This window comes from Puma concolor, chromosome B4 (genome assembly GCF_028749965.1).
Source record: "Puma concolor isolate L17-30 chromosome B4, mPumCon1.1.hap2, whole genome shotgun sequence".
NCBI lineage: Eukaryota > Metazoa > Chordata > Mammalia > Carnivora > Felidae > Puma > Puma concolor.
In genome coordinates this window covers 38,293,271-38,308,553 of record NC_141673.1, presented here as the reverse complement: position 1 = coordinate 38,308,553, position 15,283 = coordinate 38,293,271, and the positions used below count along the sequence as shown (strand labels likewise).

At 40.1% G+C, this 15,283-nt stretch overlaps 1 protein-coding gene across 1 annotated transcript in view; it reads left to right on the top strand.

Annotated features, from left to right (window-relative positions):
* The first annotated feature begins 426 nt into the window (after nt 1-426).
* Nucleotides 427-15,283, top strand: part of ACSS3 (acyl-CoA synthetase short chain family member 3) — a 156,318-nt gene continuing 141,461 nt past the window's right edge. Inside the window, exon 1 of the mRNA XM_025926555.2 lies at nt 427-1,254. Coding sequence (XP_025782340.2) covers nt 653-1,254 — 602 coding nt within the window. The 5' untranslated portion in view covers nt 427-652. The remainder of the gene's footprint in view (nt 1,255-15,283) is intronic.

Here is a 15,283-nt window from a genome sequence, read left to right as displayed (position 1 = left end):
ATAGGGCCTTTGTGTTTTCATTTTCCCCAGCTTCCTCTTTCTCCCTTTTGTTTGATTCACGTCTTTACCTAGCTCCTCCTTTTGGCTTTCTTGTTTTCTCATCAAAAAAAAAAAAAAGAATAAATAAATAAATAAATAAATAAATAAATAAATAAATAAATAGACACAGAAACTCGAAGGACGCAAATTGGAAAGGAAGAGATGCAACAAGTCGGTTCTGTTTTCAGCTCCTACACCTGTGGGGGAGTCGGGCAGCAGGTGAATCCGAGTTCAAGCGGCCTGTCAATCACTCTCACGAAGCACTACTCAATTCTTTGCAACCTTTCTCCACTCCTCCTACCCTCTCAGCTGTGATGAAATCCTGGAGCAGTCCTTGCCCTGGAGCCGCTTGTGCTTTTAATATCCCGGGGCTGGGCCGAGTTTAAAAAATAAACGAACACCGCAAACGGTGCAGGGGCCTTGCCGCGAAGCCCACGACGGTGGGTTTCCGCCGCAGGCCAGAGGCGGTGCGCTTCCACCAGCTCGCAGTCCAAAGAGGAAGCCCGAGAAGCTGCGCACGACTTGTTTGTTTGAAAACAGTTGGGCGCGTCGGCCTCTTCCGAGGGCCGCTGGAGGGTCTGCAGCGTTTCCCGGGGGAGCCGCGGGGTCGGGAATGCACCGAGCGGCTGGATTCCTCACTCTGTGGCCCCCCACCCCTCACCCCCGAGCCCCAACACTCCAGCCTGTTGCTTCGTCCCCACCCCCTCCGCTCCAGATCGGCTTTTCCCGGCAACTCCAGTGTGACTTCCAAACTCCTGGCCCCCGTGCTCACCTCGGGATCTGCCTCCGCCTCCCGCCTGCTCCCCGAGGGCCTCAGGAAGTCGCCAGAGCCCCAGTCTTCGCCCGAGAAGTGCACTCCGGACCGCGGGCAGCGCTGCCGGCGGGGGGCCAGCCCGCGGCGATGAAGCCGTCCTGGCTGCAGTGTCGCAAAGTCACCGGCGCCGGGGGACTCGGGGGGCCCCTGCCCGGGTCCTCGCCGGCCCGGGGCGCGGGCACTGCCCGCAGGGCTTACTTGGCCCCCGGCCCGCGGGGCGCGCTCGGGGGTCGGGGCTGCCGAGCGCTGTCGTCGGCCGGCGGTGGCGGCGAGTACAAGACCCACTTCGCGGCCTCGGTGGCCGACCCCGAGAGGTTCTGGGGCAAAGCCGCCGAGCAGATCAGCTGGTACAAGCCCTGGACCAAAACGCTGGAGAACAGATACCCGCCTTCCACCAGTTGGTGAGTGCCTCCTTCGCCTAGCCAGAGCTCTCACGACTTTTGGGCGATAGGGCTTATCGTCCCTTTCTCTGGGAATCCGGCCTTGTGTCAGGACAGGAAATCAAGAGCGGAGACGTGTTCAGATCTTTTCATTCGAATCTCATTTAGTTCCAGAGTCAACTCTCCTCCCTTCTCTTGAGGAATTCGCTTACCCATTATGAGCCGAGCTTCCTATAGACCAGTATGGCAGGACTCCACTTGTCATTGGAGATGTTCCACGGTCAAAAACAAGGGTCTGTCTCCACGGACAGCACTGTCTAGTGTAGGAGACAACCACGGAAACAAATAGGGCAGTACTGTCAAGTGCCCTATACTGCAGGGAGGAAGAGATTTGAGGAAAGACTTCAATAAAATCACACCTAAGTAGGGTCTGGAAGTATGGTTATATCTTCTCAAGGTCGGCAAATACCTAATTATTAAGACCAGGAGGTGGCTGAAATTTGGCTGGTAACCGTGGTTGCAAATAATTGTGTTGACCGGAGAGGTGGGAGAGTGGGCTGGCTGGTGAGTCAAGGGTTGGGAGGGGAAGGGATTTCTGTGTGTTGACCAGTAGATTGGGTTAGATCCATAGCCCTGTCGTGTATAGGGAGCTGTGATATGAGGTTCTCCAAAATTATGCACATATAGCCAGGTAGTGCTAGAAATCATGGTAGGAATACAATTTTTTTTTGTCTGCAGTTGCAATTATAAGTAGTTATACACATCAGTTTTGCATTACAACAAAACAGATACATTGTAGAATAAATGCCAGACTTGCCGGAATAGTAAGGGTGAGGCACATAGCTATGAGAGCTCGGAGTTCTGGGTGTTCTTTAGGCTATGTGCCTAATCCTTAAAAACGTGTTTGCTCTCATCTGCCAGCCATTAGGGAGAGTTGTTTCTTGTAAAAGTTTGAGAAACACTACAGTGGAGTTTCCCAAATTTCCAAATTCCCAGCAGTGAGTTGGGGGAATGACACAATCAGGTTTGCATTTGACAAATGTCTCCTTGTTGAGAGCAGGGGAGATGGAATGGAGAAAGGCCAAGCCAATCAGAGTCTGTTCTATATTGTCACTATGCCTGGTTCTCTCTTCAATGTTTGGAATATTTACGTTGTTTTCCTTTAGAATCTGAACACATGTTCTCTTCTAGTTCAGTTGTTTCAGTGGTGTTCGACTAACCCTTTTTAACAGGGCCAACAGTGGTTCAAGCACTGTGTGTATGCCCATGAGTAATATAAGACCCCTGCTTTTTGGGAATCATGGTGACTAACCGCATGGTCTGTGGAGCCAGAATACTGGGTTTGAGCTCTGGCTCTCCCAGTTACTGGCAGTGTGTTCACAGCCAAGTTATTTAATCTCTGCTTCCATTTCTTTATATATAAATGTGGAAATAGTATGAGGATTAAGACCGAAGACCATGTCTTGGATGAAATAGACCTTATTAAATGTTGGAGGAAGAGTAGCTAGCTATCTTTGCACTCTTAAACCACAATTATTTCAGGAGCAGAAAACCCTCTTTGTGTTTCTCAGATCAAAACAGAAATTAAATAACTTTCCTAAGTGTGTATTCTCAAAGGTCTGTGTCTGCATATCTGTCCTAAGGTGTGGTACTGAAATTATTTATGTGACCCTCCCCTCCCCTTAAAACCATGTGCAGAGAAGTTAGTTTTTCCAAGTAAAAACCAATGGGGGCCAGATGTAAGGCAGTGACAGTGGCAATGAAAGGGAAAGGACAGATTGTTAGAGGCTTGGTTGGGGTTGGCAAGGGCCTAGGTGAGTGCAGAGAATGCAGAAATCAAAAGTTCATCAAGTAGACATTTTAGACCTAGAGGTTTTCTTTCTGTTTTTTTTTTTCTTCTTAATCTTTAATTCCTCGCCTAAATTTTCTAAAATTGTGTGCATAAAATGTTTTTAATGAGAATTTTTGCCAAAAGGTCTTTGTATTTTTAAAACTTCAGTACATTGTAGATCACTGATTTTTGATAATACTGTAGCTGAACTCTTCATCTTTGAGCTCTTGGAATTGGAATCGCATGGCCAAACCTGTTTACAGCAGCCCAAAAGATCAAAGTGAACAAAGATAAGTCTTTGACTTTGTATTTATTTCAGAAGAGTGATTCAATCTTACTAAAAATTTTGGTTGGCAGAGCAGATTTGGGCAGGGAAATCGAGGTGGAAGATCACATATCTAATCTTAAACTTCATCAATAAGACTTTTCATTTTCAAGTAGAATCCATTGCTGTGTTGGACACTTATTTGCAGACACTCCTCATTGGTTAACAGTTTTCTATAAAGCTAAATTCAAGGGCAGGATGAAATGTCTCTCTCTCTCTCTCTCTCTCTTTTTATCTTTATATCCCTAGGGTCTAGGGCAGAGCTGACATATGAGTTTAAAAAATTATAGTAAAGTAACAGAATGCATAGATTTGCTGATTTTTGCTACTATATGTCTTTGGAAGATAGTAAGAGGATATAGGCACAATTTGATGTGAAAGAGATTTGCTTATTTTCTTCGAAGCTGGGGTCTTGGAAATGTGGATGTGGGTAGCCAAATCTTTAAGAAAACTGAGGAGTTCATAGGGTGCTGTAGCTAACTTCTATATGGAGCTGACATACAGGGAGTCAAGATCTCTGATGCCCTTTGGCTTCTCTTTTTTCATTATAATCTTGTCTGTTTGTTTTTCATGAAAGTAAACTCCGCTCAGAATCTGCAGGCCTATCAGAAGCTCCAACACATAAATAGTAATGCATATTAGCTTTCACAGTGGCATAAACTACCCCATGGTAATTTACATATGCAGGAGTATAAACATGGGATAGAAATCTCTTTTTTTTTGTCAAGTTAGCTAACATACAGTGTAGTCTTGGCTTCAGGAGTAGATTCCCATAATTCATCACTTATATATAACACCAAGTGCCCATCCCAACAAGTACCCTCCTCAATGCCCATCACCCATTGTCCCCATCCCCCACCGAACCTGCATGCCCATCAACCCTCAGTTTGTTGTCTGAATTTAAGAGTCTCTTATGGTTTGCCTCCCTCTCTGTTTGTGTCTTATTTTTCCTTCCCTTCCCCCATGGTCTTCTGTTAAGTTTCTCAAATTCCAAATATGAGTGAAAACATATGATATCTGTCTTTCTCTGACAGACTTATTTCACTTAGCATAATACCCTCCAGTTTCATCCACATTGTTGCAAATGGCAGATTTCATTCTTTCTCATTGCTGAGTAGTATTCCATTGTATGTATAAACCACATCTTCTTTATCCATTCATCAGTTGATGGACATTTGGGCTCTTTCCATAATTTGACTATTGTTGGTAGCACTGTTATAAACATTTGGGTATGCGTGTCCCTACAAATCAGCACTCCCATATCCTTTGGATAAATTCCTAGTAGTGCTATTGCTGGGTCATAGGGTAATTCTATTTTTAATTTTTTTAAGGAACCTCCACACTGTTTTCCAGAGCAGCCATACCAGTTTGCATCCCCACCAACAGTGCAAAAGTGTTCCTGTTTCTCCACATCCTTGCCAACATCTGTTGTTTCCTGAATTGTTAATTTTAGCCACTCTTAGCAGTGTGAGGTGGTATCTCAATGTGGTTTTGATTTGTATTTCAACATGGGATAGAAATCGTTAAGGGTGATAGACTGAAGGAACTTTCCACTGAAGTCAATAGCCCTGTAAAATATATTTCTTTTAAAAATTTTTTTAATGTTTATTTTTGAAAGAGAGAGAGAGAAAGAGAGAAGAGAGAGTGTTGGGGAGGGGCAGGGAGAGATGGAGGCACAGATTCCAAAGAGCCTGATGAGGGGCTTGGACCCGTGAGCCATGAGATCATGACCTGACCTAAAATCGGATGCTCAACTGACTGAACCACCCAGATGCCCCAATACACTTCTGGTACTGTAATCTCTACAATCTTTGGAAAATAAATCCCAGTTATATGTAGGTGCTTTAGGAAGTTGTGAAGAACCACCTTTTTCTCAGTTTGGTGGTTAATTCACATTGTTGACACCTGGTTTCTGTGGTGATGAAATATCTATTTCAGAGACTTTAGTGGAAAACTATAGCCAAAGGGGAAGCAATTAGAATTCCTAGTAGTTTCTCTAATCCTGAAACAACAAAATGGATGTTTGGTTAGTTTCTCCTCAAGAATTAGGCATCCTGCTGCCTATCCTGAAGTTGAAATCGAGCTGCCACTCTGTGATATAAAGATTAGTCAATCTACTTTTGCATTACACATTGTGGTTGACTCTTCTGTCTAGTTCATCAATTTATTCCTTTCTATGGAAGCATTACAATCCCATTTTTGTTTATTTTTATTTAAACAATGTTCCATGATAAGACTCTCATATACTATTTGATTTAGAATTTAATATTTATTAACAGTGACTATAAGCTGAAAAGGAAAGACTCCAACTTAATGCAGATTATTAGAAAATGGTTTCAGGTTGGTTAACATTTCTATAATGGAGTATAGTTTTTTCAACATGCAAGATCTCACTTACTAGCTATGAGATAAAGGTTGTTTAATCCCTCCAAGTCTTTTTTTTTTTTTTTAATTTTTTTTTTTCAATGTTTATTTATTTTTGGGACAGAGAGAGACAGAGCATGAACGGGCGAGGGGCAGAGAGAGAGGGAGACACAGAATCGGAAACAGGCTCCAGGCTCTGAGCCATCAGCCCAGAGCCCGACGCAGGGCTCGAACTCACGGACCGCGAGATCGTGACCTGGCTGAAGTCGACGCTTAACTGACTGCGCCACCCAGGCGCCCCTAATCCCTCCAAGTCTTAAAATGGTTCATAGAGTTAAAGATATCAATCATTAACTTACTGTGTGGATAATACAGAGAAAATTGTGGAAAAGGTAGTGAAGAAACTCACCACATAGTAGCAGGGGGGACATATATTGACTAAACTATCACAGAGCTATTTATTTAGAATTGCAGTACATACTATTCAGTACGATGGTTAGTGGTGGATTTAACATAGTCTTCTCTAGAAGGATCATGGGAGGAGTCTTGAGGAAATGATATTTAAACTGAGATTCCAATGAGTAGAGATTAGGCATGAGAAGTGGGGAGGAACATTCCAGGCAAAGAACACAGTATATGCAAAGGCCATGAAGTATGCAGTAGCTCAGTAGATTGTAGAAACTGAAAGAAAACTAATGTGGCCAGGGCTTAAGGAATGATGGGGAAATTATCAAGAAATGGAAGAATGGGGCGCCTGGGTGGCTCAGTCGGTTGGGCGGCCGACTTCGGCTCAGGTCACGATCTCGCGGTCCGTGAGTTCGAAACCCGCGTCGGGCTCTGGGCTGATGGCTCGGAGCCTGGAGCCTGTTTCCGATTCTGTGTCTCCCTCTCTCTCTGCCCCTCCCCCGTTCATGCTCTGTCTCTCTCTGTCTCAAAAATAAAATAAAACGTTAAAAAAAAAAAATTAAAAAAAAAAAAAAAAAGAAATGGAAGAAAATAGCCATATTGTGAATGGCCTTGTGAGTCATGTTACGGATTTTTTGATTTTTTTCCCGGTACATAATATATCATATAATGCATGACCAAAACATGAATTTCCTACTCTTCTTTCTGCACTGGAAAAAAACAGTTATGAGTTCAACTCCAGTTCTGCCACTTACCTTGGGCCAGCTTCAATACCCTTATTTATAAAATGAGAATGATTGTAGTATCAATTTTTTGGGATTATATGGGGTGGAGAGGGGCTTGTAAAGTGTCTGAGACTGTGCCTGACACACAATACTAGGTATGAATGTCTTTGGATTTGGGCAAGATATTCCCATAAGCTAATGTGGTCTGGGAGGTTTTCAGAGAAATGATAGCGTTTGAAAATAGGACTTAGGAAAAAACTTTTTGTGTGTGGGAAACAAACATGACAGGCATAGAGGTTAGAAAGAATCAAGTGTGCTTAGAGAATAATGTAGTAGAGCAGTTGGCTTGTAGAGGTTATTTTGGATTGTCCCCTTTATCCCCCTTATACATTCCAAGATCCACAGTGGATGCCTGAAACCATGGATAGAATTAAACACTTATATACTGTTTTTTCCTATGCATGCATACCTATCATAAAATTTAATTTATAAATTAGGCTCAGTAAGAGATTAACAGCAACTAATAAAATAGAATTATGATAACAATAGCCTGTAATAAACATTATGTGAAAGTGGTCTCTCTCTCTCAAAATACCTTATTGTACTGTACTCACCTTTCCTCTTGTGATGATGTGAGATGATAAAATGCCTACAGAATGAGATCAAGTGCAATGAATGACATAGGCACTGTGAGATCACATTAGGCCTGAGATTGACCTCAGGTAACTGAAACACCAGAAAATGAAACCACAATTGGGCAGGGAAGGCGGGGCACTACTGACCTCGGATTCAGAAGGTAGTTTCAGGATGGTTTTAAAAATCTTGGAATAATAAGAAAAAGGGATTTGCATTTATGTATTAGGCTACAAGTCACAATCTGACTGTAAACCTGAAGGTAGGTTTTGTTTGCCCCAGGTGCTGAGTTTTTGTTTATTTAGGTAGTTCTCAGTATTTAAACATTGGAAGATTTTATTTAAAATCTACATTTCTATTAACAATTCAAGTTTTGGTCTTCTTTTGGAAAAAAAAGCTGAATATCCATCTGCAATGGGCAACACTTGGCTGGAACTGAGTGGCCCCTATGGAAGGCTAAATGAGACATCATGACTTCCTGGCAGTGGGATTCAGGGAAGGAAGGAATTTATGGTAACTGCAAGAATTTGAGTCAGATGTCCAACTGGAGCAACTGATTGTGAAGTGAAAGTTAATGGGTTGAAAACTGTGGTGGAGCTTATGTAGAATTATAGATTTAACTATAAGTTAAAAAGATGTGAGAGTTAAAGCCTGTGAATGTTGAGTGGAGAGTGGGGTGGAGGAGGAGAGAGAGAGAGGAAGAGCAAAATACTAAGAAGTGAACTTTGGAGACAAGTAGAAGAAAGAAAAAAAATACCCCGTAAGAATGGATGAGACTTGGTCAAAGAAGTAAAAGGAAGAGCAGGATATTTTAATGTCATGGAGCATGAGGGAGAGAAGAGATAAAAATAGGGGAAGTCAGTAGAGGTCAAGGGCTCTGGAGATGTTTTGAGGCTATTGAGGATTGAACAGGCAGTTTTGATTCAGAAACCCTCAGTGACTTTTCATAATGTGGTATCAATGTAGAGATGGAGGCCAAAGCGAGAATAGTGTGTTACAGAGTGAACCGATGGCAGAGGGGTTAGAGACAGGTACGGAGACCAGATGACTGTGTGTGGAGGTACCTGGGTTATGTAAGTTTCCTCACCATCTTTACTTTTCCTTCCTCCCCTTTTAGGAGAAACTTCTGTCTGATGGCAGAAGTGATGAAATCTGTGACATAGGAATGAAGGGAATTTTGCTTATTTTGAAACCCATTCCTCATCAGCAGCTCTCCCTGTTTTTGCAAGTTGAACTTTGTGTGGTTTCTTATCTTTTTTGTTTGTTTAGATACTAGAAGTTCATGGAAGAAACCCAATGGAAAAGCCTAAATGTTGAAATAGAGCTACTCAGGCAATCTGTATGTTCTTGTTATATACTGGAACAATTTTATTAAGCTAGATATCCCACATTTGATTGTGAGTTTGACAGGGAAGATACGGAGACAGTTGAAAAGGGGTGAAATAATTAAAATTTGTTGATTTATTAAGTTATTCTGGGGTTATTAGGCATCATGTAAGTAACTGGTTCAGAGGGAAAAAACCTTTTTTTATTCTTGTATTTGCAACTTTTCTGAGTTTGACTGTGTTTCAAAGGAAAACAAATAAGCAAAATATAATGTGGATTTTTATGTAACCGGGAGGTAATTTAATTTCGCTACTGAATCTTAGTACTTTGGCAGTCAACTGGTTAGCCACATTAAACTGTTTGGGAATTTTTTTTTAAACTTATTAAGAGTAGGGGCGCCTGGGTGGCGCAGTCGGTTAAGCGACCGACTTCAACCAGGTCACGATCTCGCGGTCCGTGAGTTCGAGCCCCGCGTCAGGCTCTGGGTTGATGGCTCAGAGCCTGGAGCCTGTTTCCGATTCTGTGTCTCCCTCTCTCTCTGCCCCTCCCCCGTTCATGCTCTGTCTCTCTCTGTCCCAAAAATAAATAAACGTTGAAAAAAAATTAAAAAAAAAAAAAAAAAACTTATTAAGAGTCTGTGAAGTTTCCTTCATATTTATCAGATTTTATTAAAATGATATTTAATTCTGGTTTGAAGGTGAGAGGTTTACCTAAAAATGAAAAATCGGTCCCCTTTTGACAAACTCTAAATGAAATGAATTTATTCATAATATTGTGCACAGTACAGGCATATTTAAAATTTAAATTATCATTTTTTTTATAAATACAAAAAATATTTTAAGAAGGTAGATGGTCAGCATGAAAAATTGCCTGCTAGAAATATAGTCCTGCAGAGTAACCTCATCAAGAAAGACCAATTTTAAAAGATGGGCCTTATTTTATATTCTGAAGGTCAGCAGCTTGAGGCTGTGCCATATCTAATTTTCTCAGTCCTCTTGCTGCCGAGCCTTCAGGGCAGAAAGAAGTGAACTACAGGAACGCTGCAATTACATAAGCAAGGATGGATTGCCTCACAAATGGCACAATCAATGAACAATGGAAATTCAATCGGCTGTGACCCGATCAAGTACCAGTGTAGGGGAAAATCCAAAGGCTTAGCACCTCCTGGAAGGTGGCTTAGTCTTCCTTTGTTCATGCCTTATACTATTAGTTGAGGGGAAGAAATCCAGTGGTCGAAGTTATTTGCTTCTGCTGTTACCTCCGCTGCTGCTGCTGCTTCTGCTGCTTTTTAAAAAGAATTCCAGTTTGATAAGCAACAAGCAGCAACTCATTGCTTTCCATTGTGGTGTGACATTTGCAAGAGAAATATGTAGGAGGCTAATGAATCTTTGTGACAATATATATGAATCTAAGAACCTCTTTAAGGTAATTTTTTTTTTAATTTTTTTTTCAACGTTTATTTATTTTTGGGACAGAGAGAGACAGAGCATGAACGGGGGAGGGGCAGAGAGAGAGGGAGACACAGAATCGGAAACAGGCTCCAGGCTCTGAGCCATCAGCCCAGAGCCTGACGCGGGGCTCGAACTCACGGACCGCGAGATCGTGACCTGGCTGAGATCGTGACCTGGCTGAAGTCGGACGCTTAACCGACTGCGCCACCCAGGCGCCCCTCTAAGAACCTCTTTAAATTGTAGTTTTAGAAGCACATCTGAATGTGGAACTCAAATCTTTTAGCTAAACCATGTGGATAGAGAATTTATTATGACAGAGATTCTGTGTGCTTGTGCTAGTATTGGGGCCAAATGAGGTAAAGGACAGTGCATGGAAAGGAGAGGTATTCTTCTTATGATATCTAGGAAAACTGAAGTTTAAGAATTTTAACTTGGAGGGGCACCAGGGTGGCTCAGTCAGGTAAGCCTCTGACTCTTGGTTTCCACTCAGATCACAATCTTGTGGTTCGTGAGTTTGAGTCTTGCATCAGGCTCTGTACTCTCAGTGTGGAGTCCACTTGGAATTCTCTCTCCCTCTCTCTCTGCCCCTCTACCACTCACTTGCTCTCTCTCAAAAATAAATAAATATACTTAAAAAAAAGAATTTTGAGTTTGAAATAGTCCAGTTGAAAGTCCTAGAATAGCTAACAACAACAACAACAACAACAACAATAATAATAATGATAATAAAAAGAAGCAGCACTTTCAGATTCTAAGCTAGAGAGCAGTAGAATTTAGTTTATGACTTTTAGGTAAATAGCGAATTTTACTGATTTAAAATATAAATTTTTCTAAGTGGAAGGGAAGCAATTAATTTCCATAGGTCTTTGACTTAAAAGCTGACTCTGGACAATAGGAATAACTTCTCCTTAGGTTTTGATATTAGAATAAAAACATTTCCCAAGTATAATCTTTCAAGACCTCTCTCCTAAGTGGATGCATTAGTTAGGTAAAAGAACTTTAGGAAGATTTAAAAAAAAAAAAAAAAAAAGAATGCTCAGTATCTACCTTAAACATGACCAATATAGATATTTGTAAAAAAAAAAAAAAAGTTGGTATGATAGTAGTCAAAGGGATATAGCATCAGTATCATTGACTGTTTGCTAAATAACTGTAAGCAAAGCATTGGAGCTTAGAAAAGTCCATTTTTGTACAAATCTAACTTTGCTTTCTCTCCACAGTTTTTCTTATTTTTACAGGGTTGTATTGATTCTCAGCTGAGAGTTAAGTGCTTTTCTAAACCACAGATGCCCTGACTTTGCCTTCCTCCCTACTCCCTGCCTTCATCAAGGCCAAATGAAGTTTGCCAGTTACCAATGGGAGTTTGTTAGACACCCGATTTTGGTGGGTAGGAGAAAAAAAAAGTCAAGGATCATTGTTAGTGGAGAAAACAAATGATTCCTAGAGATTAGAATTTTGGTTCCAGTCTTTGAACAGTGCTTTGCCCAAAATAATTGTAAAATGGGAGAATTATAAAATTAGTCTGTGATGGTTATTATTAGTCAGTGGTATCTGTTTTCTACCTCAGACATGCAGGGGGATTGGATATCCCCCTATACCCAGGGTTATATGGTTAGCTTTGGCCAAGGCGGTGAGAAGAGGAAGGTGTGTCACTTCAGGGTGAAGCCTTTAGCTGTGAGTGCTTCAGTCTATAGTTCTCCGGTCTTCTCCACCATCGTGGAACATGTGTGTAATAGATGTAATCTGCATTGCTGAGCAAAAATCATTGATGTCAATGCTTTGGGGAGTCCACCCCGCAGTGAAGTCATATGAATAAGACATAGACATTTGTTTTTGCAAGTTACAGAGAGTTTGCAATTGTTACTGCAGTGCAATCTGTCCTGTCTTTTTGACTGAGAAGGAAATAATAGGAAATAATATTTCCTCAGCACAGAGCCCCACACGGGCCTCGAACTCATGAGCTGGGAGATCATGACCTGAGCTGAAGTCTGACGCTTAACGGACTGAGCCATCCAGGCACTCCTCAGTTTTTTATTCTCATTTAATGGGTGTGGGAATGAAGATATGGAGAGTTTAAGAAACTTGCCTAATCTTATAAATCTAGTAAGTAGCAGATATAGGATTTGAACCCAGGTAGTCTGAGCTTAGCATCTGTACTCTTTCTAAATACATTATAGTGTTTCTGTAATAAGAATCTTAATTAGGGGCGCCTGGGTGGCTCCATCAGTTAAGTGTCTAACTTTGGCTCAGGTAATGATCTCACTGTTTTTGAGTTCGAGCCCCCTGTGGGGCTCTGTGCTGACAGTTCAGAGCCTGGAGCCTGCTTCGGATTCTGTGCCTCCCTCTCTCTCTACCGCTCCCCCACTTGTGCTCTGTTGTCTGTCTCTCTCTCTCTCAAAAAATAAACATTAAAAATTTTTTTTAAAAAGCATCTTAATTAATTTTAGTTTTTCTTTCTTTTTTTATCCCTTCTCCAAGGAAACCACTAAAAGTAATTTAGAACATCTAGATCTAATTCCCAGAAACACTTGGAAAATATCCATATTATATATATGGAATAATATGTTGATACTCTTTGAAAAAAATAAACCATGTTTTATATGTAAAATATTTCAAATGTGTACCACAGTCTCAAAGTTGGGGGAAGAGAGGCTTTATATTAATTGTTACCTATCTTAGAAATTTTTCTTGGACTCTAGAAAGTAGTATTAATCTTCTCTCTAAAAAATGCTCTGTTGGTTTTCTGGCTTAAGGAAAATCTATAATGACCACATTATTCATTGCTTGCATTATGCTTTAATATTTTTATTAGAAGATAGGAACAGTCTAATTAATTCATCTAAGTATGAATATTTGAACTTTTTTTCCCTCCAACCTTTCAGTAAAAGAAAATACTTGACTTCTTGTATGTTTGTAATTATGGAACTTGTTGATTTTGTTTACTGCATTTATTACTGATTTACACATTCATTTATAGTATTCTTTCCTGTTTTTCTTTCGTTGCTTTCATCTTGATCCTAGTGTGCATGGACAGACCTTGATAAATGGCTTATGTTAAGTGCAGACATGAGTTTCTCAGGAATCATACTGCATACAGCTTATATATATGTAATATTATATATCATAGATTATCTGATTGTGTATGGTATATAATATTATATATCATCACATATATACTCATATACATGATTATGTATGATGTATAATATTATATAGGATCATATATATGATTATGATATATATAATTTATATTATGTATATTTTTAAAATATATATAATTTTTAAAAATTTAGTACAAGGACAATGAGTTGTAGGCTCTCCCACTTACTGTGTTATTGCATAGATGTAACAAACTTTGGGGAACACGTGATGTAAAAATGTTAAAATGCTTTCTTTGAGTATTTAGAGGATGTGCCACATTGAAATTTGGGATGTTTGTAGAGTCTGTAATGGATTGAGAAGGGAATTCACATGTAATTGTTCTCTAGCTCATGCCTGAGCTTTTCCATTCTTTAATACTAACAACTATGGCAATACAAAAGCAGTTAACTAATTATGGAACACTTACTGTGGCTCAGGCCCTGTGCTAAAACTATATATGTATTCTTTGACTCCTTCCAACACCTTATGAAATAGATATAATGCACTTTTATAGCTCTGTAAACAAAAGGACAGAGAGATTAAGTGACTTGACATATAGTGGTGGACTTAATTTTTCAACCAGTTGGGTCACACACTATGAAGCACAATTTCTGTAATGAGTTGTAACTGCACTCTTTAACTTCTGTCTGGTTGTCCTGTGACTGTTTAGACATCAGGACCTAGAGGGTACAAAAGAATGAGAACTATGTTACAATTCTAAAAATTTTTAATCAGAGATGTAGTTTCCCTTTTTGTCCTGTGTCAATTGTGCTTCCATGTATCTTCCATTCTCTCATTTTAGAGGAATTGTAAATCTTCACTGCTTTCCCAGAATCAACTTTTACATGTGTTCTTGACTAAGTGTTGTTTTTTTCCCCCTAAAAATCACGTCACCTTGAATCTTATTTCCCTTTAAGTAGTTTGGCAAAGAATAACTCAGTACTCATTTCCATCCACTGTACGTCCACTTGATAAGCTCACACTCCGCGGATACTTTACCAGCAATTTAACCAATCATACTAGGTAATAGAAGGGCAGGGATCAGGGTTCAGTCACCTTTATATCCACAGTGGAATGCAGATAACCTTGTGGATATCAGTTGCTCTGATTTAAAAACTTTGCCATGTGCAGATGTACTTTCTTAATCTATTTTATATTGGGGTTCCTATATAGATTGTAGGTACATATTACCTGAATCATCCATCCTACCTGAACCCAAAATGACTTATGAATCTTCTTGCTATCAAGGCATCAGAGTTTGAAATTTTCTTTTTTTTTCCTCCAAATTTTTATTTAAATTCCAGTTAGTTAACATACAGTGTAATATTAGTTTCAGGAGTAGAATTTAGTGTTTCTTTACTTACATTTAACACCCAGTCCTCATCACAGCAAGTGCTCTCCTTGATACCCACCACCCATTCAGCCCATCCCGTCACCCAGCTCTCCTCCAGCAACTCTCAGTTTGTCTTCTATAGTTAAAAGTCTCTTTTATGGTTTGCCTCCCTCTCCTTTTTTTTTTTTTTTAATTTTCCCTTATGTTTTTGTTTTGTTTTGTTCCTTAAATTCCATATATGAGTGAAATCATATGGTATTTGTCTTTCTCTGCCTGACTTATTTCGCTTAGCATAATACTCTCTAACTCCATCCGTGTCATTGCAAATGGCTACATTTCATTCTTTTTTGATGGCTGAGTAATAGTCCATTGTATGTATATACCACCATTTTCCATTCATCAGTTGATGAACATTTGGACTTTTTCCTTAATTTAGCTGTTGTTGATAATGCTGCTATAAACATTGGAGTACATGTATCCCTTTGAATCATTATTTTTGTATCCTTTGGGTAAATA